Source organism: Astyanax mexicanus, chromosome 8 (assembly GCF_023375975.1).
Source record: "Astyanax mexicanus isolate ESR-SI-001 chromosome 8, AstMex3_surface, whole genome shotgun sequence".
Classification (NCBI taxonomy): domain Eukaryota; kingdom Metazoa; phylum Chordata; class Actinopteri; order Characiformes; family Acestrorhamphidae; genus Astyanax; species Astyanax mexicanus.
The window spans coordinates 20,692,862-20,720,738 of NC_064415.1; the positions used below are offsets into that span (position 1 = coordinate 20,692,862).

General features: G+C 37.1%; 1 protein-coding gene across 3 annotated transcripts in view; it reads left to right on the forward strand.

Moving 5' to 3' along the window:
- The window catches only part of LOC103039682 (NACHT and WD repeat domain-containing protein 2), an 84,756-nt gene that overhangs the window by 48,144 nt on the left and 8,735 nt on the right, over nt 1–27,877 (forward strand). For all 3 annotated transcript variants that reach the window (XM_015603987.3, XM_007242074.4, XM_049482895.1), the window contains 3 exons: nt 17,367–17,570; nt 21,649–21,799; nt 26,838–27,427. In XM_015603987.3, coding sequence (XP_015459473.2) covers nt 17,367–17,570; nt 21,649–21,799; nt 26,838–27,427 — 945 coding nt within the window. The remainder of the gene's footprint in view (nt 1–17,366; nt 17,571–21,648; nt 21,800–26,837; nt 27,428–27,877) is intronic.

Consider the following 27,877-nt stretch of genomic DNA (forward strand, 5'->3'; position numbering starts at 1 on the left):
ACCATCACTTTAGGGACTGTATTTCCAGCTCAGCGCAGGGAGACTTTGGTGAGCTTAGACTTGTGTGTGGTTGATCCACTGTATTCCATTCTACTGGCAGTGTTTTCTAGTGCTTCAGACTATGCAGGCTTTTTATAAGTACAGTTTGGGTGTTTCTGCAATGAGATTAGAGCTGTAGAGTAGTCTGGAAATCCCTGGACAGTGTGTAGTGTAGGCAGGTACAAGTAAAATCTCTGTGGCATTATTAAAACATGGGCAAGCTTGTTCTCACTTAAGTGAAGTTAAGAGTTACAGACAGGCCTTTTGGCAGCCCATATGGGAGTGCATCACATCAGTTCACTCATTCTGTGGAGCATGCCTGTACACACACACACACACTGTAAAAAAAATCTGTTTTAAAAAGATGGTAATAAATGTGTTTTTGTTTAGAGAAATCTTTGCAACAGGCACCATATAACACAAATTGAATAATACAACAATGGAATAATTAAATGGAAACAAAAGCCCTATACAGACGGGATTATTTTTTAGGGGGACTAACACACTTCTATTAAAAAAAAACACAAGGACCAGTGAGTTTTTTGGCTTTCTCGGTCACATGACATCGCATTGTGACATGAGGAATTGGTTCAGTAGCTCCTCCATTTCCAATCATTGTTGTGTTTATGTAGATCTCTGTGCCGATTGTGTTATTACTGTGCAACTAGCAATTTATTTAACGCGAGGTGATGAAAATCAGAAATTTGCAAAATTTAAAATTAGTTTAGCGAAAAACAGTAGATAATTTAGCCTGTAATTTTCTCAGAGGACGTCTGAGAAAAACACAGACATGGTCGTTTCGGACAGGAATAAAATCACAGAGGACCCCCCCATAAAAGAGAAAATTACCCCAGAACTCCTTGAAAAACCAATGTGCTAAGTGTAGTGTTTTTTTAACAAAAGCTACAGTGAGTCATTCCAAAATAACCATTGCATGTATGTGCTTAATTTTTTACCAGCAACATTTCTATAAATCATTGCTGTCCAATGAAAACACTTATCTCCAAAACAGCAGCTTTACAGTAGAGAGAAAAAAAACTTGTAAACTTTCAATAGAAGTCAATGTAAAAAGAGTTTACTTCAGGTAATTTTGAAGAGTTTCTATTGGTCCATTTTTATCAAGAAATTGTGGCACAGTGTAGGGGACAGTTTGTCTGTTCAAATTATGTAGTTAACTAAAAGTCGACAAAAATGGAGATAAGCATTTTTCATTGGACAGCGACGATATGCACTTTATGGACATCACTTCCAATGTATGAACCTATTGCTGACAAAGATGTGCAAATTCACACACACACACAGTTTTGAAGAACAGAATTCTTTAAAGCAGACAAACATGTCAATGTAGTTTATTCATAGAGCATATGTAAAACAGTTTTAAAAGAAAATATAACAACTTTAAGATGACTAAAAGCAAATAAAAAAGACAAAGAATGAATAACATAAACAAACACTAGATTTAGAATAGCCCCCCCTCCCCCCCAATTCTTTTGTCAATTAGTGTATATACAGTATTCAACTATATGTAAAATTCTCTGTAAATATTTTTAATTTATGGAAGGTGAAATGATCATAACATTATTGCAAACTAATTTGGCTCCATTCATAAAATGTTTATAGAACCTAAAGTGAAATGTATGTGTAAATGTGTTTCTGGGGGTTTTGTGCTTGATGTAAATGACTTGAATGTATATTTTTTCGTAGTCCTTGCATCACTGATTTGTGTGAGCGCAGGCCGTAGGGTGACGCAGATAATCGTATGCTAATAGAAATCTGTCTCTGCAATTAGCATGTTCTTTGGTGGCATGCGTTCTGCATCGTAATGACAAACTCGCCGTTAAGAAGAGTGCGCTTCTTTAAACGAGTGTTAAGACAAACCACAGAAGGGTTCGGGCCAATCTCACATGTTGTTATTGAGCATCTGGACAAATCCCAAGTGCCCCACACAGTCTGACTAACTGGAGGTATTTCTGGAGAATGTACTGTGACAAGTACCAATCACTGTCCTTCACATTTAATAATGGTAATCACAATATCCCTGTGAGAAAAAAGGAAACACTTTTGTAATAATCGCACTGCTCTGGAGTGTGTGTAGGTGTGTGTGGATGTGTGTGTAGTTCTGACTGCTTTCAGGTCTAGTGCAGAGGAGAGATCAGTTCTCAGGTGTGGGTGAGATTGATTTTAAATGATTAAAATGTAAATGAGTGATGTAGGTGAGGGGAAAGAGGATAATTGGAATCAGAGAGTGAAGTGGGAGGTGAGGCTTAGAGAGTGAGAAACAGCAGGGAATTCTATTCCATTCTCTCTCTTTCCCTCTCTTTCTTTCTCTCTCTCTCTTTCTGTGTCTGTCTCTCACTCACCCACACATTCTCTGTTTATAGTTTAGTTTGAGTTTATCTAAGAGTTTAAATCTACTATGAATCAGTCAGTAGATTTGGAAGAATTCATAATAATAATAAAATAATACAACTCTGTAAAATGATTAATTTCTTTGATTTTACTAAAATGAAAACCTCTGGAATATGATCAAGAAGAACATGGATTATCACAAGCCATCAAACCAAGCTGAACTGCTTGAAATCTTGCACCAGGAGTGGCATAAAGTTATCCAAAAACAGTGTGTAAGACTGGTGGAGGAGAACATGCCAAGATGCATGAAAACTGTGATTAAACACCAGGGTTATTCCACCAAATATTGATTTCAACAATTTCTTATTTTCTGTAAATAAATGCTCTAAATGACAATATTTTTATTTGGACTTTGGGAGAAATGTTGTCCAAAATTAATGGTAAACCAACAATGTTCATTTTACTCAAACATATACCTATAAATAGCAAAATCAAAGAAAATGATTCAGAAACTGAACTGTCTATGTGGAAAGTAATTTTTATCCTGGAATTTAAAAAATACAGACTTCTCTTCATGATAATAATGCTGTTTGAATTACTCTCATAGTGATATAATAAAATCTGCAGTAACACTATTTGGATAAATAAATAAATAGTGGATAGCTTTATGCCTTTATATAAATCTAATCCTAAACTTGGCCTTAAAATGTTGGGTGTTGGGTTATTGTTATGGATGCCTCGAGCCTCACTATCCTGGATATTTGAGGAAATTATTAATGTATTTCTTTTTAAAACAGGACTTTAAAAAATCATACAGATTATCAAAAACAAATATTTGCACCCAGGAGGAAAGAGGAATTGTCAGATTGCAATTTATTTAAAAGAAAGGTAAGGATTTCCAGGAATGATAAAGGATTATACATTTATAATGGTATGGGTAATATGTATTGAACTACAGATACAGAAGTAGTGAGTAACAGACATGCCAAATTTCTTAGCATGATGTTGTAGAGGTTCTTAATGGTTTCCTGTTATAATCCAACCTGTCTTTAATGTGTCTTTAATGCAGCAGTATGTAGATAAGCACTGTTCTGTTGGAATAGTGTGCCAGAGTGTGTGTTCAGAAAAGGTAGAGCCACCCGTTGTTGGACCTCAACAACATAACAGTGGGTTGTCATTGTGCCTGTAATGAAGATCAAAGGTGGTCCGGCATCATATAAAAAAATCCACCCCCAATGTGTGCTGGACGTGTGAAACATATTGGTTCTAATATTAGAACCGTTGGAGATTGATGGTCCTTAAGAGCCTATCTAGTTTTCATTAGAGACAACCATATATAGTCTGTATTGGTAGCTTATAAATTTGATGTGGAATTGTTGTGTTGTACTGCAGTGAGTTTAGCTGGAGGTTTGCTAAATGTAACTAAATTGAATAAATCTGTTTTTCTCTCTGTCTAACTTATATACACACACAAGCACAAACAGTTCTTTTTTACTCATTCTCTCTCTCTCTCTTTCTTTCACCCTGTCTCTCTCTATTTGTCTTGCTATATCTCATCTCACAGCTTTCTCTTTCATAACCCTTTGCTGTATGCTCAAACGTCTGCCCCCCCTCCCCCCTTTCATTTCGTCTTGGCTTCTCATTTTCTCTCTTTACCCCCTCTTCTGTTGTTGTTTTCACCCATCTGCCCATCTCTTGCTCTCACACCTCATTTCAGAGGTCTTGTCACTCTCACTTCTTCACCGCTCCATCTAGTCCTCTATTCCCTCACGTCCGTCCATGTTCCTTTTGCCCTCTCTCTTAATCCCTCTTTTTTTCTCTCTCTCTCTCTCCCCTGATTCTCTCTCTCTTCTCTCTCTCTCTATCTTGATCAGCTCTATGAAATGTATGACCTCCATCACGTACAGGGCAGGCCATGCTAAAATCCTATTAGATTGTGTCCCGGATGCAAGGTCATATTTAACTGTCTAGCGCAGGAATAACCGCTGATGCGGTAGATAATGGCAGGTCAGTGCAGACGGTTAACCTATAAAAGTGGCTGTTATTGTCAATGATAACAACAAAAGCAGTTTGTAATTTCATATTAAATTATTTCTTTCTACTCGTTCATTGACAAATTTGCTTTAATTTATATGCAGTCCTGTATGAAATATTTTATTGTGGATTGAATTTATTGAAATGTTCATGGACACTACATGGACAAAGGTGTTGGGACAGGTGCTCATTCATGGTTTCTTTTGAATTTTAGGGTATTATAGAAAAGTGGGTAACACTTTTCTATAAAAAAAAAACTTTCATTAATATATTTTTAACTAATGATCAGTAGATGTGAAAAAAGCAGTAGTTTATCAGAATTCGAATATAATAACAAAAGCTCACACATGACTATCATGTCAGCATGGATATTCATTTTAAAAATGTTAGCAAATCATTAGCTCATCAGAATTTGAACAATAATAAATCGCTTGTAAATACGAATTTTAAACTAGGCAAGTTCATGTTGCCAATGTGTTCATTAGTATTTACAAATGTGATAGCAATTTTTTAGTTTCTTAAAATCATCGTTATTAATCATTAGTTAATGGTATATTACTGAAAGTTATTATAAAGTGTTACCAAAAAGTGTATGCTGCTTTTGTTGGAGTAACTGTTTCTACTGTCTACAGACTTGTAGGATTGTCTAGATCAGAGGTCGCCAATAAAAGCATGAAACATCTGGCCTGTGAGGTAGTTTGAACTATAATAACTGATAATGAAAAAAAAATAAAAATGCAAATGAGGAATTGTTTATAATCCTCCCCTGTCTCTCTGTCGCGCTCAGTGTGACTTTAGTTTCCGCCCGTTCTCTTTTTTTCTTATCTCGTTATCTCCTTATAAGAGCGTTTTTTTCTTGCCGGTGTCCCAATTCACTAGCCAGGGCAGCAGTAGTGTATTGGACCACGACCCTGACGACACTGGTTCGATCCCGCGTGAGGACCGTTGTGTTTATTTATATATGGGTTTACCTGCTTTAAGATCAACTGTTCTTCAGTTGGGTTCAACAACCCAATTCATTTTCCAAAACAGATTTTTTTTTTGTGACCCACCATGTAATGGCCTGGAAAATATCTGGCCCACGGCCAAATCTTAATTGCCGACCCCTGGTCTAGATACATGTTTGTAAATCTCTGAACTTTGCAAAGTATTGCCAACATTATTTCGCCTATTGCATACATTTTACTGTTTGCTCATCTGATATTCAACCCTGATTTTGTTTCTGCTTATTTTTTGTTTGGCTGGATTTGTTTGATTGGACATACCGAACTTTGCATTGTTCTGTGATTTCTCTTTTGGTTTCCCATGTCTGGTACTGTTGCTATCACTCATTCACACTGGTTTGTGTACAATATTTTTATTGTACAACCACCTTGTTATATTAAATCTAAATCACTGGTGTACATCCACAAACATCTGCTTCGTTTGACAAACATTACATCTACAGTTTTCTATGAGCATTGCTTCTCTGGAGGGATTAGGCAAGCTGTATGTGTGCGTGTGTGTTTGTGTGTTTAGACATCAGTTTTTGCAATGTGTGCAACTTAAAGTAGACATTTGGACATATAGTGTATGTGTATGGAGATTTATTTGTCTTCAAAGACATGCTTTTATACCGATTGTCACAGTTAGTTTGGAGTATATATGGTAAATACAGTATATGGTGTGTGTGGCCTACAGGTGTATGCAAAGGTTAATGACCATAATGATTTACAACCGTTTTTAGTGAGTTTCACTAAAAAGCAGTTCTCTACACTTTCAAAGTGCTTGTGTTAGCAATGTCCTGTGTGGCAAGGGCATACCTGAAATGCATACCTGTGTAAAATACACTTTAGCTGCATGCCCTGAGCTCCCTGCCACTAAAATTGTGTTAAAAATAGTCTCCATTGTCTGCAGTGACTGGTTCTTTCCCAGCAACACCAGTAAAATGAAGGCAGACAGTGAAGACTGGCTCAAATCTAGTACATATACAGATGCGGAACAGTGTGCATCTCTTGCGCCACTTCCCCTTTGCAACCCTGTACTTTGATGGCAGATTAAAGTGGAGAAAAGTCTTTCATTTATTACATTCATTTTTATTTTTTGAATGATTTTTTGTTATTTAAAAAACAGACCCTAATCTAAACACACACTGATCTCACATACTTTTATTAAAGTTGGATGGCAGATGAAGAAGACGCTGGCATATGCGTCTCAAAAAGCAGCAGCATGATCTTATCCAGCAGATGATCAAGGTGCTTTTACTCCACAATGTCACTTTGTCTGTGTCCACAGTGAATATAACCCGCCTGTCATGCTTTTGTCCTGTTCTATATCTTTTCTGGTCTGTCTCTATGCTTTCACTGTCTGCATGTTTTCCTCTCCATGTGCTCTTTAGCCCTGTTCCCACCTGTCTCATCTGTAACCCAGCCTCCTCGTTATCTACCCCAGGTGTTTCTTGTCTGTCTCAGTGTATATATTTTAAGCCCTTTGTTTCTGTTTTCCTTTGTCTTGTCTTGTGTGTGTTACAGGTCTGTTAATGGTTGCTCCGTGTTAGTTTTCTGTCTTAGATTATTTCTTGTCACTTGTCAGCTAGCTGTAGTCCAATCAGGTTGTGTTTGTTTTCACGCATCTTAACCTTTTAAATCCTATAATAAGAGTTAAGCATATTTTGTGGCATTCCTCATGGCTCCATTTTAGGGTCTGCTGATGTTAATTATGTGAATAATGCACTTCTGAGGGTGAAAAACTCAAGTGTACACTTACATACAAGGTTTATAAGGAGTTTTCATAGTTTTCATAGTGAAGTGCTACACTAGTCACATAAAAAATAATACAAGTAATCATTTTATTATTTTGTAATAAGTTATTGTTGAGTAAAAGAGCAGTATACTGAGGAATAGCGGATAGCTTCATGCATTTTAAGTATGAATGGAACTATAACTGTGACCCAATTACACCCCTAGTTACTAGGTTGCACAAGCTACAAAACTGAAATCCCTATTGGAATTCTTTTGGAAACTATTGCAAACTATGTCATTAATTATGTAACCGCATAAAAATATTTACTATATAAAGCTCTGAAAAAAAATTAAGAGACCACTTCAGTTTCTAAATCAATTTATCTGATTTAGCTATTTATAGGTATATGTTTGTGTAAAATGATTTTTTTTTTCTATAAACTACGGACGACATTTCTCCCACATTCCAAATAAAAATATTGTCAATTAGAGCATTTATTTGCAGAAAATGAGAAATGACTGAAATAATAAAAAGGATGCAGAGCTTTTAGACCTCAAATAATGCAAAGAAAACAAGTTCATATTCATAAAGTTTCAGGAGTTTAGAAATCAATATTTGGTGGAATAACCCTGGTTTTTAATCACAGTTTTTATGCATCTTGGCATGTTCTCCTCCACCAGTCTTACACACTGCTTTTGGATAACTTTATGCCACTCTTGGTGCACAAATTCAAGCAGTTCAGCTTGGTTTGATGGCTTGTGATCGTCCATCTTTCTCTTGATTATATTCCAGAGGTTTTCAATTTGATAAAACAAAAGAAACTCATCATTTTTAAGTGGTATCTTTTTGTCCAGAACTGTAATATGAAAAATATAAAAAATGCATATGATGTACAGAAAACAATAGTTATTACTCTAGACTTTTAAATGGGTTAAATTATCGTGCTGATATCTAGCCTCGATTGCATCCGTTGAAATCTAAACTCTTCCTGGCTGAAACCCTCAAACATATGGCTGTGCATTTTTTCCCCTCATTTGTGTTCACAGTTAGGCTGAAGCTTCTTTCTGAGGCGTGATGTTTGAGTGGAGCTCCAGCTCAGAGACTGGGGGTGCCCCAGCTAGTGTGCTGTAGTCAAAAATGTACTTTGCTATTCCGTTAGAGCCGGAGGTCGGAGCTCAGAGCTGGGAGATTTCACCTTACAGCCCAGACGTAGAGGACCAGAGAAGGCAGAGGTTCAAAGAAAAGCCCTCTGGACTCCCGCGCCTTGGACAGCCACCAGCTAGCGCTGACCTATTTGCAGCTGTGTAAAGCACTGATCCACATTTGAGATTTCTTCGGCGACGCTCCAGGAAAACTCTGAGCCTAGAGGATGACAACAGACTTTCCCCGAGACCTCCCACGTGTGCTTTTAGTGAGTTGATGTAGGTACATCAGTATTTGGAAGCTGTGACAGGCGACTGTCCCCGGCACTGATGTTGCGCCGTTGCTGGGAGCTATGTATTCAGGTCTGTTTATTGTAAACTGGGGACAAAGTCTTAGATCTGAGCGAGTGAGAAGAGAGTAGGGGTTTGCAGCTGACAGTTCTGGGTTGCATGTGTCAGTTTGTGTCTCCGGAGAGGGTCTCTGGGCAGATTGGTGCTGTTTAATCTGAGTGTGACAGGCCAAGAGAGCTTTTCCGGGATCCAGTGCTTTTCTCTGAGCGGGTTGGCTGCTTGATGCTGCATTGACAGCAATTCTAAAAAAAAAGAGGTGGTTGCTGATTTTATATGTATCAGAGAAGACATGTGCATGTCCTCACCCTCTTAATCTCAGGAGCATTGTGTGTGAAGTGGCTGTGGTCCTAGTGAGTGAGTGTGTTAACTGGCTCAGCTAAATGAGCCCTTTTAATGAACAACCACATACTTTTTTTTATTAATTTAGACTAATTTATTTATTATTTGTATTTATGAAGGTATTAAAATTAAAATAAATGATTTCTACCAAAAGGGAAAAAAAAACGATTGATACATGATTGATATATACAGTAGTTATTTAATAGAAGGGCTTGAATAGGAAAGAGTTGGGTAACAATATATAAAAAAGAAAGCACCCTGTAATCTAGCCATCACAATTTGCCCCCTGTTGAAGTGAGCCTACTATTTTATGATTATACAGTATATCAGATATTGATGTGAAGTACCCTTGTGTTAATCTTTTAATGAGATTTCTTTCTTTATTTTTTTTTTACATTGTAAACTTAATATTGAAGACATTAAAGCTATACAGGAACAGACTGAATTGATTTCTCTAAACAAAAATCTGAATTTGTTTTATACTTTAGATTTTTCTACGTTGCCACATTTAGCATTATGAACAGATCTGCACACTCTTGGTATTTTAATCTTATTGTCTTCATTAGGGTAGAGTCACCTGGAATAGTTTTCTCAGCATCTTGGTGAAGGAGTTTCTGGAGGTGCTGAACAATAGTTGCTGCTTTTCTTTCATGCTGTGAAGCTCCAGCTCATCCCAAATCACCTCAAATCACCATCTCAGTTGATAAGGTTTAGGTCAGGAGACTGTGGAGGACATACAAGTTTTAGTTTACTATGTAATTCCAAATGAGTCCCTTACTTGTTTTAAATTTTAACCTACTATGTAGAAAATAAATTTAATAAAGAAATAAAGAAAAACATTGAATGAGAAGGTGTGTCCAAACCCAAACTTTAGACTGGTACTGTATAATTATATGAGTGCAGCACACAGATGTGCCACATGTTCTTTATGGGAGAGGAACTATTATCATGTTTCATTACTTTTGCCTTGTCCAATAGAATGCTTACGAATGCTGCACTGGAATGAATGTTATATGTATAAGACCTCCTGCATTGAATTGGGATGTGACTTCTACCAGAGTTGCTAGTTTCACACGTGCATCTATAGCTACATGTTGCCAGTCATGATCATTACGGTCCACTGTGTTGTCCGCTGCGGGTGGTAACATCCCAGTCATCTTGCCCCCACTGTCAAGCTTCACAAGATACAAATATACAGGTTTGGGTGTTTCCAAACCAATAAGGTAGCACTTTATGATCCATTTACATACTGTGGTCCCATAACTTTTGGCATGTTATTGTAAAAATACCCAACACCTGTGGGTGTTTTTGTAAAACTGATGGGAATGACCTGAATTCCATAAAAATGTTCTAAAATTCTCAGAAAGTGTCCTGCAGGACAGAGCACTTCTGCCACACGTCCCCAAAACTCTTCAGCCCCTCAGTCCGCCCCCAGTTTACCAAAACAGCACCCACAGACCCCTGCAGCTCTTCGCTTCAGAGACAGAAACATCAAAGACCCCAGCTTAGAAACACAGCTGACACACAGCCACCGAGCCCTGGGGAGGGAAAAGTAAGAGAGAGAGAGAGAAAGAGAGAGAGTGAGAGAGAGGGAGCAAAGAAGGCAGAAGAGATGATGAGAGAGTCTTAGAGACAGAAAGAAGTAAAAAGGATTGGGTAAAGGAAAAGCATGGTAGCAGAGTACAGTTGACACACACTCCTAACACCACTTCAAAGAGGAGCTACACTATATGATTGTGTATCACAAGCAAAGAAATGCACCAGATGAAAGAAACCTTTCTCAGCATATGCCATGATGTGCTCACATCTACTACTACAACAAACAGCTCCAATAAGCTGCACAGAACTGCCCTAGATTAACCCCACGGACACACACTGTGGGCTTAAAATCTATTACTCAGTAACCACAGCATAAATATTATGTAAAGGTATATAAATAAGATAGTGAAGAACTGAATGTGAGCTCATGTATGAATTCTAACAGTTACCGTATTTTTTGCACTATAAGGCACACTTAAAATCACTTTCATTTTCCCAAAAATCGCCAGTGCGTCTGTTAATCAGGTGTGTCTTATGTATGAAATTTAACAGTCAGGTTGTAGAGTTTCAGTTTAGTTCTCCAGCAGTATTAGCATTAGCTGCTAATCGTGCAAAGCACTAGCTATTTGGCCGACCACAGGTAACTATTAACTGCCTGCTGCTAACCCCGGCTAGCACTGTTGGAGCAGCATTAGCATTAGCTGCTCACTGCACTAGCAGACTGTAGCCTCATGTTTATCATGTTAAAACAGGCTACGTGGGACGAACTGCAAGCTAATATCATCTCGGCTTACCGGAAAACTCAGGGTTCCTCAATGTATCTCTGTCAGGTGGCATTAGCTGCTAATGCTAATGCTCCAGCTTCAGTGGAAATCTGTAGATCTGCTTTACTCACCGAAATAAACCAATTTTCAGGAAAGAGATCTGTGTAGATTAATACCCAGCACTCGTTTGACTTGTCTGACTTTTTTTTTAATTACCGTTTTGTCTACTCAGTTTACCTTTACAGGTGAACATGGCGACACGCATGTTCCTACTACTAGTTACTAGTGTCCTATAAAATACGACTTATAATCCGGTGCGCTTTATGGTGGGGAAAAATACCGTAACTTTCAGATATTAAGGGCAAAAAATGGCGACTATTGTCTTCTGAGCCACTTTTCTTATTTAAAGAGTTGATTTGTCAGTGCCGTTTTTGTGTTTTTGTGATTTATTATATCTGGATAAGGCTTACAGCGAAAAAAACAGTAAACGGTTAACAGTCATATAAAACAGGCATAAAAGATGTAAGCTCAATGCAAAGAAAACAAGTTCATATTCATAAAGTTTCAAGAGTTCAGAAATCATTATTTGGTGAAATAATAACACTGTTTTTTAATCACAATTTTCATGCATATTGGCATGTTCTCCTCCACCAGTCTTACACACTGCTTTTGGATGACTTTATGCCACTCCTGGTGCAAATATTCAAGTAGTTCAGCTTGGTTTGATGTGATCATCCATCTTCCTCGGTAAACTCATAATGTTTAAGTGGCCTCTTTATTTTTTTTTTCCAGAGCTATATATGTATATATTGTGTTTATATAATAAGTCAACCCCTTACCAAGACATAAACAGTCAATATTACCCAAATAATAGCTGGTATATATGCTCAGTGGATCTGATAAGTTAGACTGTACATATAGAAAGAAGCAGGTGGTCATAATATTGTGACTTGACAGTGTTCAAGCACATTCAAACAGCTAGCACAGAGCAACGGCAGCAATATATAAACCTTTACAGCTTTATTTTCTCAAGTGCTCACACAGCTGTGACCACATACTAAGCTAATTACTTTGAGTAAATGGTATCCTGTCAGAAGGCAGTTGGTACTGCAGGGCTGTTACTCACACACTCACACATACACTCTGCCTCCTAATGCCTGGTGGTGTAAATAATGATGTGTTTCCTCTGCAGCCAAAAGCAACAGGTTTCTCTGGCGATGGAGGTGTCACTGACCTTCTCGAATAAGCATGACAATTACCTGTGTTTCTGTTTACCTCTCAGACAGGGTGTAGTGTTCCACATTCTTCTAAATGTGTGTGTGGGTGTTTGTGTGTTCGAGTGTGTGTCATGCCATTCACACACACACACACACCTCACCACAGGGGCTTTACAGTTGCTCTTCCAGTTTTCCTTCTTTTCTTTATAATCTGCTATTAGTTCAGACGATGGCAGCAATGACTTTTTGGTATAAACCCTACGGTGCTGAAAGAGCAGTGTGACCTATTTCCTAAAATACATAAAATATGATACAAAACATATCCCCTGCCCTTTAGGCCCCCCTGCCTAACAACAAAAGAAAATAGATCCTTATACAACCCACTGCAGCGTATAGACTCAGAAAAATGTTGTGCTAAAAACACCAAAGCACTGTTAATATTTAAACCGATCCAGCATTGCTGGGTTATGAAAAATTAAATGTACATATACAGCTCTAGAAAAAAATAAAATACCACTTATAAATGATGAGTTTCTTTGATTTTACCAGATTGAAAGCCTCAAACCAGGCTAAACCACTTGAATTTTTGCACCTGGAGTGGCATAAAGTTATCTAAAAGCAGTGTGTAAGACTGGTGGAGGAGAACATGCCAAGATGCATGAAAACTGTGATTAAAAAAACAAGGTTATTGCACCAAATATTGATTTCTGAACTCTTAACACTTTATGAATATGAACTTGTTTTATTTGCATTATTTAAGGTCTGAAATCTCTGCATCGTTTATGTTATTTCAGCCATTTCTCATTTTCTGCAAATAAATGCTCTAAATGACAATATTTGTATTTGGAATTTGGAAAAAATGGTTTCTGTAGTTTATAGAATAAAACAACAATGTTCATTTTACTCAAACGTATACCTATAAATAGCAAAATCAGAGAAACTGATTGAAAAACTGAAGTCGTCTATTAAATGTTTCAAGAGTTATACGTAAAGCCTGTGTTTGGGTGTTTTTAACTCTTTTCATTTTGTAATGTATTATTGTTATTCTTTGTTTTTTTTAATTAACATTTAGGTCTACTTTTCTTATTAAAATAAACAACCCTACTGAAACAAACAGTAAGTTGATTAAGCTGGTCTCCTAACTTATATATAGGGGGAAAAGGGAAGTTTTAATTTGAGTATGATGGTTCTGCTGGTCTACAACAGTTATCAGCCTGACCAAGTAAGACCTTACCAGTATGACCAAGCTTCACTGTGCTGGTTGACTAGCATAACCACCATCACCAAATTCAATAGAGTCAGCTTTAATCTGGATAACCAGCTTTTCACTCATCTTAACCATCAAAGACCAGTTTATACCATCAGAAACCAGTTACCAGCAAAATCTAGTCTTAAACTGGGTTTTTCAGTGTGTACATAATAGTTTGATGTGATTTCTAAAGCTAGAAGTACTCACTAAAAACAGAACATGATTAAAATGCTCCTCAGCTTTGTTACACTTAAAAACATTGCCTTGCTCATAGAAACATAATAAATGTTACGAGAAAAGCAGGTTCATACAGTCATCAAGCTGGTGCTTTCCTTTTACCTTGGAAGTCAGATGCCCGAGCAGGAAATAACACACCTGGGTTGATGGCGTTTCAGTTAAACGTCCTAGCAACTGTACACTTATTTAATTTTTTTTTTTAGCTAAACAGTTAGCTAAGGACTTTTGAGTGTGCTGGAACTGGAGTGACAGTCCTTTATTCATGTTTTTTTTTTTTTTGGCAAATCCAACCAAAATATGTCCCACTTCCAGTCTAAAAAAACTATTTTGCACATCCACAGACCATAAAACCAGGTCCACAGTACAAAATAAATTATTTAAGGAGAAAGAAATAGGTAGAAGTGCTAATAAACTGTATACTACTACTGCTTTTACTACTGTTGACAAGCAGTGCAGCCATCTTGGATCTAAAAAAACACCAAATAAGTAGGAATTATTACTGAATGTAGCATGCATTTGTTTGCTAACTAACAAAGTTAGCTAGTTAAGTAACAAATAACAGTAATGCTGGTAGGCTAATGCTATCCAAATGCAATAACATTTTTCAACAAATTAATTACGTTAATTATTGCTTAAACATGCTGTAATACTGTACTATTAATAGACAAATGTCATAAAATGGTCATATTCCATACATACAGGCTATTGTTTTTATTTGTAGTAAAACACAAATAATCATTCGATTTATGTAATACTTGTGATACTTAGCCGTGAAGCGCACAGTAAAGCTTCTTTAAAGTTTTGGAAATGGAATATTTCACCCATCCATCTGAAACCTACTCTATGAAACCCACCTTGTTTTTTTTCCATCGGCTTTCCATAAGCAACTCTGGCTGGTGTTCAACCTAACTCACAGGATAACACCTCACAGCTTATAAACGTGTGGGCATTCCCAAGCAATTCCCCAAGGTAACAAGTCATGATCAATTTACTTATCTTATTTCATGTTCCACTAGGTGGCTCCACCCCACAGTTTCAGAACATGTGCTATAGAAATTGCCTTCTGAGGCTAGCTCACTATTTTACATTATTCCACATATATCATGTTACGAAATTATGACATATGTTTGAAAAGGGTTAGCAAGAAAGACTTGTTTTTTCTTTAAAATAAGAGATATATAATTAGAGGTCATGGCTATCTGTGTAGTGTTGGTGGAAGATGATTGGTGAAGTATGGTGTTGTTGAGGAATTGGATATTTCTGTGAGTCATAGGAGTACAATAGTATCTATAAGCATCTATAGAGTGAAGATGCCAGTAAAAGCCCCCCAGACACTATTGTCCCTCAGTCAGTTTTCCTTTATTCAGAAGATACAGAGAAATGGTACAGTAAGCATTAATTGAACAGAACACATAAATACATGCACATCATAAATGTGTACTTTCAACAAGGATTTAACAAAATTTAAAGCCGAATGCAAGAAAAAAGTACCCTATGAGGAATGTAGCCCTAACCAAGTTTTAGGTAGATTTTTTTAGTGGTAACAGGTTGCAGAGTTACACCCATAGTCTAAAGACTAGCTCCTGATTTAGACTAGAGCACCTGAAATTGAAACCAGCGATTCTGTGTCACGTAATTGCCCACGGCTGATTGTCCCACACATATTTCTTTATTTCACTGTTTGCCAAGGTTAGTAAAGGTAAAGGTGTGTGTGTGTCTGGGTGTGTGTGTGTAAGAGAAGGAAGTATTTGCATATGAGACTGCCTGGGTTATGTCAACAAAAGCTGCAGTTCATATCAGTTTATAATGTCACTTAATTAGTACACCACACATTAAAAATAAAATAATAAAATAAAAATAAACTTTAACTGAAAGAGAATCATTATTATATGGATGTACTTTAAATATATGCTTAACTAAAGACTTTAACAAACCAGTCCACTGAAAAAGCATCTAATCATGCGATTATTCAGATAGCTTTACTGCAGCTACAGCAAAAAAAGTTATGTTCTGTTGTCTCTATTAAACTTAATGCATTTATCTGGCATGATTTGTCTGAAACTAGAATAGTTCAATATGCTGCAATTTCCTGTTATTAAAAGTCTTCCAATTCCACTTTTAGATAGACTTTTAGAAACTAGTGTTTAAAGAAACCCTCTGTCCTCCCTCATACAGCAGAATGAGGAGAGAGAAAGAGAGAGAGGGAGAGAGAGAGAGAGAGAGAGAGAGAGAGAGAGAGAGAGAGAGAGAGAGAGAGAGAGAGAGAGAGGGAGAGACGTTTTGCTTCATCACCCCTACTGCTTTAATCTAGCTGGCAAAGCTCCATATTCTTAATACTCTTCAGTACCACATTCCAGAGCATGGGCAATAAAGTTGGCAGTGATAACATGTCGGTCTCATTCTGTGCATCAGTGTGTGTGTGTGTAAGAGACATAGAGAGAGAGAGAGACAGAGAGAGACAGAGAGAGAGAGACTCTTACCCTTAACCATATGACAAAACATTAAAAAAATGTTTTAAAAATATCTCAAGAATACACTACTGCAGCAAAATGAACATTATATTTTATTATTGCATTCGATATGATAGGGCACATCCCTGAGATATTAAAAAATACAATAATTCTATTAGATTTGTAACAGAACTCAATGATCCTGAATGTCATGATTCTAATAATGCACTCCAAATATTTCCATATATCCAGGATTGAAGTCAAATAAATAAAACTGGACAGATATAACCTACCTCGAGTAAATACTGTATATAATAGGAAATCATAACAGAGTGAATTTTTCTTTAGCTAAAAACAGCTGGAAAAGTGTGCTAGACAGGGTTGCTTAGGTTCCACGTGTCTGGGTTGTTTTATGGAACCAAAAGTGTTTCTTCTACAGCACTGAAACTCAAATAAACTTCTGAAGCACCTATTGTTAAGAGTGCACCTCTGCATATACACATACACAGCTTGTTTGGGCATGGCCGTTTTATGTTGGCTGCTATTTGCACAGTTCCAGCAGGGCTGGAGGGCCATACTGGGACACGTTAAGCTTTCCAGCATCATTGTGTTGCCTCGTTTATGACAGGCATGCCATAATGTGCAGTGAATGCTCCTGATTGTGTCTCCTCTAATGATTTGGCCATCACTCTGAAGCTCTCCTGTGTGGTGGAAAATGTTCAATGGATGCTGCTGTGTAATATGATTATGTGTGGATGGAGAATTCTACTGATCATAATGAGCTTAAATGTAATGTGAAGTATTTGATGGCCATGTAGCAAAGCTGAGAAAAGATGATGTGACAATGGCACTGACTGGAGCATTAACCGTTTAATGATTCGCACGGTGGCCATTGTTTACGAGCCCCTCTCTCTCTCTCTCTCTCTCTCTCTCAGGGATTGGTGGGGGAGAAGTATGGCAGTATTCGTGTTCCAGGAGAAGTGGAGTCGGCTGAGTTTGAGATGATTCTGGATGCGGCAGTAGAAGCCGGTCTGGACACACGGATCCTGGAGGAGTGGTACTGCCGGGATGAAAACTCAGTACCGCCGGCATACTACCTCAAACCTAAAGCCCAGATGCTGAAGAACTATCAGAACTCGGTAAGAACAAGACAGGACAGGAGTATGGTGATTAATGCTGGTGTTGTTAATTAAACAGAAGTGTCATGCACAAACAATTTAAAAGAAAAAAAATATATATTTTGAAAGATTATACACTAAAAAAGCTAAATACACAATATGAGACCATTTCTCATAAAATGAGCTATAAATGCAAAATATATATCATATCATGGCTAAATAATTACAAAACATGCTTTTTGCTAATTTTCTCATTTTCCCAAAGCAGTGGCAACTGCAAATTGTACCAGTGATTAGGTAGCTGTTTCTCAAGATTGACCTCAAAGTAACTTTTTCATCATAAATGTTTTTTTTATAGCCAATGTTATCTTGGTTATCTAAATGACAGGGTTAGTTTTAACAGTTGTACAACTCAGTCTCGCCAAATAAATAACGAGAGGTGTTTTTATCCATATATTCATTAAAAATATATACTGAAAATAACATATATTTCACTTTTATTATGTTGATGAAATTATTCTACCAGGTTTTTTTTTCACTACTCTTATGTATTTTAAAGGTTATTTTTTATTTTTGCTTGGAAGGCTTGTCTGGTTCAAGCAACACAGAATTTATTTTAATATGTTGGAATATGTTCAAAATATTACCACCAATGCGTGTATCAGTTGTAAACATCTTTTATTATTAAAGATGGTCAAACAGCAAGTTCATCTTAAGCCATACTCTGGAAAATACTGTATATTTAATATATATGCATTGCTTTAACTTAAAGTCAAGTAAATTAAAAGGTAAATCAAAGCATGCGTAAGTACTGTATATTGTAAAAAACTGTGGATTACACAACATATTCCAGGGCAAATAAGATTGCCTGAAACCCGTCAAGTCAGTTTCTCCTTTTTCATTGAGATATGTGTAAAAAAAGCTGTCACCATGTCAACCTGAAATCCAAAAAAGTACTCTCATAGGGGAGAAAAAACACAGAGTTATACAGAGCTCCACATAATTCCTCTGGAAACAGGAAAAAATACATTAAATGAGTACCAAGTATCATCTTACACTTAATTTCTTATTTAAAATCACTCAAATTATCAAAGTAAGAATTGTATTCTTACATTGTAACTTCCTGTGTACTGTGAACATGACAATGAAATTCTTCAATTTTAAAAAATCATTAAAATACAGCAGGTGTTGGTAATTAAGTGCAACACATTCTGCTTGAAAAAGGTCCATTTACTCCTACTTTATAAAAGCCTCCATGTAATGTTTATGGTTAACTCTTGACGATTTCTTTTTATTTCCACTTTGCATTTGTGTGGTAAATCAGTGTTCCATGAATAAACCAACAGAAATGAGAAGAAAAAAATTACACTCACAGAGAATTTAATTAGGAAGACGACAGTATATGAATACTAAGTATGGCCTATTTTTTGCTCTTAAAACAGCTTAAAATCTTCATGAATTCCACACAACGTTAGAACTATTCCTTTGAGATTCTGGTCCATGCTGTTCATGTTTTTTGCATCTGTTCTGTCACATCCCAAAGGTATACATTTAGATTCGGATCAGAAGGCCACTGAAGAATTCTCATCGTTATGCTCATGAAACCAGTCTGAGGTGTCTTCTGGTTTGTGACATGGTGCATTATCATGCTGGAAGTAGCTGTTAGAGGATGGTAAATTGAGATCATGAAGGGACCTCAATTTATATTCAAATAGGCTGTGGCTTTCCAGCAATGATTAATTGCTATTCTATGTGCAGGGCTGACACTGTTTTTTTTTTTTTCTTTATTGCACCATTCTGAGTAAAACATTCCAGTAGCCCAGCAATTCTACAAACATGTTTTTAATGAACCCAACCACATGCAATAATTAGTATATATTATTACATTAATTAGTAAATAATGTAAGTGTTTAGTAAGTGCACATTACACTTATGGCATTAATACTGATTTGGAGATATACAGTAGGTATTTCAGTGGTCATATATTCCATCAATCTCCAGTCAATATGCATCCAGCTTTCTCTAGGGGTGCTTTCATACCTAAACCTTTTATGACCAAAGAGTCAGTCAAAACAACCAGAGTAAAAAGCTTGAGGCTGGATTCATACTATATCACTTTTTGGAAACTGACGACAAATGCTTTAAATCCTAGGTAAATTGCCATTCACTCGCTAAGCCACTATGTGTAAAAGGTTTACGGAGTGATCACCAATGTCCCACAAGCCCCCAACAAATATTTAGCAGGATTCATATTTGGATATGTCTGTGACTGTAACCTTATGACTGTGACGGTCAAACTGACTGCAGAAAATCTCTTTTTATCTGTTTGTGTTTTTTTTGCGTGTTTTCTCCCAGTCAGCATAAAAAAACAGCTTTTCAACATTCACTTGTTTCTTACACACAATCAATTTGAAAGAAAATGGATCATTGCAACTTTTCCCAATTCTTAAGTAAAAGATCCTCTAATTCAAGACACCAGATGACCGATAAGTTGTACTGTGTGCAAACAACCACTAAAATATCCTTGTTTACAAGACACCAAGTTGTGTAGCGTGAAGGGGGGAGTGGTCTTGGCTTTTTCACAGACAAACTCTGGAGCAATTTTCTTGTGGTGAGAATGTGATCTGACCTTGATCCAACCAAACTATCAGATATACTCAGGTATACTACTATGTTTAAGCTGAACTGCATTCCGCAGGTGTAGCTTAACGTGGTATATTACCCAGATAATTACTACAGCTACAATATCTGTTGTTTTTTTATTTATACTCCACAGAAACATGCACTATTCCAGAACACAGAATCTTCCTGTATTTACTTTCATGTTCCTGGCTCAGACAGGTCTTATCAATAAGCAGAAAGAACGTTCACACATAATTTGTTGTGATACATTTTGGTGCGCTTGGATTGGAATTGGAAACCAATTAAACCAAAAGGAAAACATTTAAAACGTTTTACAAACTCATTAACCAATTCAGACCAGAGAAACCCAACTGTATCTGTGATATAGTTGTGTATAGTGAATGTTGTATAATGGAAGGCCACTTTGTCCACACTGGTGTGGTTTTAGCTCAAAGTGAGCTGACCTGTCTCGTGCATATGGACATGTTCTGTAAATGTCATTTTTGTGCCAGGCAAGCTGGTGGCTCATCAGATTTTAGACAAAGCACTAAGGAAATGGCTGACCCAAGAGAGTGAGCCACTCGCCCGAGGGAGAGTTTATTAGGCTCATAAATTCAGTTTGTCTTTCATTAAAAGTTGGTGAAAGTGCCAGATCTAACACTGGCTAGTTCTCTCTCTCTCTCTTATTCTCTCTATTTCGTGTTGTCTGTCGCACAGTCACTCACAAACACATACACAAGTTCTCATGTCACAGTGTGTATATAAATCAAGTCGCAGCACATGGTGGCGGCAGTTTGGAGTGTGTGTACGAGGCTGAGTGGCTCTGCTGGACTAAAATGAGAAAAGCAGCAGGCTCTCAGTTTCTACCTGAACTCAGCAAAATCACCCACTGTTCTGGCCCAAAGCAGTCTGTCCCCCTTTTCCCAATGCAGACCTACCTCTCTCTCTCTCTCTCTCTCTGTCCCTGTTTGCTTCTGTTTCTACAAACCTCTGTGGTTACACACTGCTTCCTACTAGAGGACAACAAAGTTATTATTACTGAATATAACATATCATAAGGTTGGGATAACCCCTTTAACTCTAGGCTTAAAGGAGAACTTTGGTGTGAAATGGACTTTTGGTGTAGAAAAACATGATAAAAAGTACTTACCTTTAATGAACAGCACACCTGCGGTCTCCCACAGCATTCTGAGATCCAGAAATTGTAACAGTTTGTCCAAACACCCTTCAGACTGGGTGACACGGGGCATAATTTTCCCCGATAAATCGATTTTTCCACTGTTATCCAGGCCCAAAGTAGCTCCACACCTCCTTGCTAGAATCCGGAGAACCCTGACATTTAAAACGAGGCATTAATAACTTAAAAAGTGCTATTTTCAGTTCATCCATATACTAGGAATACTACTAATACTAATTCTAATACTAATACTAATACTAATACTAATACTTCATTAACAATGACTTTTACCTCTTTCAGATGGAGTCAAACAGTGCTGCAAAGTCCAAGAATGATAAGGCCTGGCGAGCAGTGTCTGAAGAGATCAAGAAAATCTTCAGAACAGCAGTGCTACAGCTACAAGAGAAAGGGACCATGAAGAGTGTCCAGGCCAAGAAGTTCCTCTGCTCAGGTATATATGCCTGCCCAGATCACTGTAGATCAGGGGTGGGTTTCCCGAAAGCTTCGTAACGCTAAGAACTTCGTTAACTCGTACTTAAGATTGATCGTTAATTAAAGAGTGTTTCCCAAACCCGTGCGTAACTAAAGTACTACGTAAACTCACTCGCAGATTAACGAGTGCTCTGACCCAGTCGTTATTCTTAAAGAGCTTCTTTAGGGGATCTCGACTTGCAGTTCAGCACCTTAAACACCAGGGACCGCCAATTTTGAAGAAGAAAAAATATTATTTCCGTGGTTGAACAATTATATTATATTACTATTAATTATAATCAATTATATTATTATATAATTATCAATATTATTATATTATATTATGTTATGTTATGTTATATTATATTATATTATAATGCCAACTTTGTCTGTGGCTTGTAGTATAACTGGGCATATTGGAATTGACCAATCAAACCCACGAATAAATCATTAAAATCCAGATTAGCGATGCTGGAGTTCTTGACATTAATGCTGCAAGAAATGCAATCAGTGAATTCCTGCAGATGATGCTCACGGTTTAAGCAAAGCTGCAAAGTAGGTCCGGTGCAGGGGACGCCTGCGGTGTCTTTAATCCCACCTATACGTATTGTAAAGGGTATCGGTGAATGTGCAGGTAATATTTAATAATATTCCTTATTCAGGTGCTTCTAACCAACATTGTGGCCGTTCATCTGGGCAAACTCTGGGGTGTGTCAACTCGCAAATATATAAGTACCAGTCAAAAGTTGGACACGTCTCATTTAATTTTTTTTTTTTTTTTTTTTTTACATTGGCGATTAATATTAAAACCATGAAAACGATTAATTGACGCATATGGAATTGTCTAGTAAACAAAAAGGTGCATGGCCTTCACAATCCCCTGACCTAAACTCAACTGAGTGATTTAGGATGAGCAGGAGCCTCATAGAGTGTATATAAAACATATTTTTATATACATACGTATAAGTATTATTATATTATTTTTATATAATTTATTTTTTATATATTTTATATTATTTTTATATAATTATTCCTAATAATAATAATAATAATAATAATAATAATACATTAATATTACTATCAATATTACTATTAATAATATTAGTATAATATCTATTAATATAATATATATTAACTATAATAATTTAAAAAAAGTAAGAAAAGTTTAATGTTTTAAAATAGATTAGATTTTTTATTATTTATTTAGTCATATGTATCTTTAGGAGTATTTTTTTAATGCCAAAGTACATCCTTTTGTAATTTAAATTTCAGAATATGTATAATGTTGATGATTACAACACAGTTCTACGTTTTTATGGTCTAATAGTGAATAAATACTGCATATATGCAGTGTTGAATCGATATTTGTGGATCGATTGAGCGCGCTGTGTCGGAGGAGGAGTCAACAAAGACGTTCTTTAACCTTGTTCGATAATTTTCACTTTGCGAAGCTCTTTGGGAAACACTCGCAGAACTGGCTCGTTCTTTACTCACGTCATTCGTTAGTTCGTTCGTTATTCCCTAAGATTGATCGTTTTCGGGAAACCCACCCCAGATCTGTTCAAGACAAAGTCAAGTCAAGTAATTTTATTTCAATACTGCATTTGTAACAGGACATACAGGGAATTTTAATTATGTTACTCTATTTCCCAAATTTACAGCAAGTACACAAAATAAGATTATAAAAATATAAAATATTAAAGAGGGAATTACAGTACAAGTATGAAATAAGAATCTGTATAACAGTACTGCAAATACAGTGGTATTATAGCTTAAGGCTGGTAAAGTGAATGAGTGAGTTCTTTAAGTTCACAGTTGTAGGGGGAATTAAAGTGGGTATGGCAGTGCAAGTATAAGCAGTAGCGCAGGTGAGGGCTGTATAAGCGCATGTCCGTTCATAAAAGTTCCAGTACTGTGTTGGTGCGGGGGTTGGGATGCTGGGTGAGTGTGTGCTTGGGGCAGGTTTGGAATGGTGGGGGGGTGGTAGAGCAGGGAGATAGTTCAGCATCCTCACAGCCTGATGGATGGAGCTGTCTCACAGTCTGCTACTGTTTATAGACAGTTATAGATATGGGTCAGTCATCAGTAATCAGGAATGTGTAATTGAAGACAACAAGGGGTTTCTGACACTGAACTAACATTCAGCAGTTGAACTATAAAGGCATTTATAATCCTGTTATATTATTGCAGATGCCAATGTTATTGAATTTTACTGTCACTGTAAAGAAATGGTATGAAACATGGATGTCATATGCTATTGGTGTGAACAAACATTTTTATCATATTGTACCTTTTGGTGTCACAAAAATGACACCAAAAGGTACAATATTCTTATACTGACCCTTTGAGATTTTAAGAAATATTACACCTTAGATAATGTTTGATTAAAGTACATTAAAAACATTTAATAACAGCTAAAACATTAGTCAAATCTTATCTTAATCATACTCCATTTATGTTCCTTCGGTTCTAACATCCCAGACAATGTTTAAACCCACAAGGATGAAGAATGAAAAAAGTCCTTAATTCCCCTCTCCCTTTAAGAAGTTATACAGTAAGTATATTAGTATAAAAGACCTATTCTGCATTAGGCAGCCTAAAAGCAGATCTAATCAAACTAACCTAATTCATTCAGGTTAATCCAATAATCCAGTAAAATCTCTCCACCACACCCTTTTATAGGGGCTGTGGCTTGGTACAGAGAGAAAGACCAGACTTACAGTAGGATTTAAAAGTCATTTGTCTCTCCTGAGAAATGACAGCTATACTAAAGGACTTCATTCTTTAAGCACCATATCAGATCACCAGTTACAGGAGTTTCTGACTGAGGCTTTACGGGCCCGAGTTCCTGAGCATGGATCAAAGCTTATTCATTTACACAGCTTGCTCTATTTTTCTCTAGAGTTTTGATCTTAGAAAACATGTGCGTCGTTGTCTTGTCTTTTTCAACATTGAAGTGAAATTGAGTCTGTGGGTCTTTTGGGTCTTTTGAATTTCGTTACACTTCAGAAAGTAGACTAATGGGTCACTTATTGAGATTGTTGGGTCACCTCTTGCTGTGCTCCAGTGTATTATCTCTGTTAACAGGGAAGTGTCCTCTTTGTAAAACTTTCTACATGTGCAGATTTAAGGTGTCAAGGGAGGCCGGGCATCTGTTAGCATGAATAGAGCCAAAATTACAACAACCCACAATAATGCTTTAAAAATGGCTGCTAGCAGTCAGATATCATATATTCTACAGTTAGTCAAAAACAGTCTAATGTAAGCAGTTGTTTAATATGAACAAAAGAGTGTGAATAAAAGAATGGCTGCCATAAAACATGTTAAGACATTTTTAATGTTGGAGAACATTCTAGATTAGCACTGTGTGACGTTTATATAGTAAAAAAGTGTGAATATAGTAGGAATGCACAATGGTATCAGAATTCTATTCGCATCATCCAAGAATTCCTTTTTTTTTTTTAGAATCATTGGCATCGCCCGATATTTCGGCATGTGTTACAAATCAGTACTTGCTGATGTATTTATTGTGTGTCCTGGAAACAGAAAAAAATGCTACAAAATGAGCTACTTTAAAATTTAGTTGTGATGTTATAATGGGGTGTCTAGCTTCTCCATACATTGTGGAGCAGATATGTACATGTGTAATATCGGAATCGGCCCAGAATTCCTACATCAGTGCATCCCTAAAATATATTATACTAGAACATACTAGAACAGCATTAATGGAGGACAATGTGTAAATGTAACAGAACATTTTAGAACTGTGTTAATGTAGGAGAACCTGTTAGAGCAGCTTTATTGTATGAGAACAGTTTAAAGAAAGTTTGAATGTAGGGCACAATTATACAACAGCATTGATAGGAAAAAAATATAAAAAACAATGTGAATGTCAGAGAACATTCTTAAACAGTGTGAATTCTGGAACAGCATTATAGTAGGAGAATATTATAAAACAGTGCAAATATAGCACATTCTACCACAGTGTTAATGGAAAAAAATCTAAAATATTCTTAAAAAGAGTGTTAATTAAAGATAACATTTTAGATCAGTGTGAATTTAGAAAATTCAGGAACAGCATTATTGGAGGAGAACATTCTTCAACTGTGTCAGTGTAGAAGAACATTATACAAAAGCCTAAATAAGGAACATTCTTGAACAGTGTGAGTGCCATAGGACATTCTAGAACAGCATTAATAAAGGAGAACATTCTTTATCAATGTGAATTTAGGAAAATATGTGTTAAAACATTACAAGTAGGTAGGAGAACACTCTAAAACAGTGCGAATGGAAAGGACATTCCATACAATCTTGTTACAAAGTGGTACATCATGTGATGGTACCTCCACCAATACAGTTTGGTTTGTTGATGTCTGTGGTGTCCTCCCTAACAATTAAATGCAGTAAAAACTATTATTGAAGGGGAGGAGACATGTACTGACTGAAATCAAATCCATGACCGATATGGATGTAGAAGTAGAATACTTCAGTTCACTGTTTCACTCATCACACTGCAATAAGGGAAGGATATTGGGCTAATTATAATTTTTAAATGACCACTAATACTTCAGTGTAAGAAAATCCATATGGGACTTAATTGAGGTTGCGGCTTCCAAGAGGGAGCTTTTCCAGCCACTTTCCTCTCCTCTGTTCATCCCCTCGTCTTCTCGCTAACAAGGCAAGCTGTGAGCTTGCGATACTAAGCTGACGGGGTTGGCAGGCTATCAGTGGAACACTCTCTTTGGAGGTCTTTGATAAGACGTGGCAATGCTGGATTAAGAGATCGTATCGAATATGTTTTGCCTTAAAGGCAGCTTAAGAAGACGCGTATAATCACATGCTAAAGACTGCCAAAAATGCAGGGAGCTTTCGTCTCATGACAGCAATTTGTGCCTACTGTTTTCTAAAGGTCCATTGAAGTGCTTTAAAACAATAAATGCTTCAAAAACGTGAATGAACGTGTTTTTTTTTCTTCTTTTACTTGGCAAGTAATAAGTCCTCTCTTTTTTCTCTCTTAGCGCTGGAGGACGAACTGGACTTTGCTTTAGGAAAGCAGACTCCAGCCTTCCTGAAGAAGTGTGTGTGTTACATCCGCAAAATCTCCAACTTCGACCGCTTTGCCAAGCTACCAGAGATGGCGCGTTACATGGACATCATCACGAGTGGGGATCGCATTATGAGGAACCAGGAGGCCTACGAACGGCTCCTGAAAGTCCGAGACGAGTTTATCCCGACCGTAGTAGCAGCATCCAACCTCCGCGTCTATTCCTCGGTCACCCACTGCGACATGAAGCTGGGCTATTCCCAGGAAGTGGAAAGCCACTATGTGGAAGGCCTATGTAAGCAGTTCTATGAAGACATGGTGGACATCATTCAGGCCACAGTGCAGCAAAACTTTGACACCGAAACAGATCCACTGTATGACGAAACCATACAGCACCTCTCGCTCTGCAAGACCTACTCCTCATTTTATGTCTACAAGAGTGAGGCCCTGGACATGGTGCTGGAGTACCTGTACCCCTCCCAAGGAGGGAGGATAATGCCCCTAGTGGTGTACGGAGGACCCTGCACTGGGAAGACGCTGCTCCTTGCTGAGGTGGCCAAACAGGTGAGGGCCATATGTACCATGTGTGTGCGTGCATGCATGTACTGTATGTTTGAAGATGACCACCCTGTAACATGATGACCTCTTTAATTGTGGGCCATCTGGAAACCTAAATATATTAGGGTCATTATATAGAATGCCTGCCAGCTTTAGAGTGCTCCCATAGGCTGCCACAACAAGGAGGGAATGAATATGAAAATTGTGCTGCAAGGTTATATTAGCCATTATTCTTGTGTTTCCTTGCATAATTGTTCTGGTGCTCCAAGCAGTTTCTGGTGCAGTAACAAATTCATTGACACACAATGGTAATCAAGGGCAATTTACTAATAAAGTAATAGAATAGGAACATTCCTCTCCTTAACTCTCGCTAATGCTCTGTAAAGACCATTGGTATCTTTACTATGTTTGCATTTAATTAGGTACACTCACTGACAATTTAATCAGAATAATCTA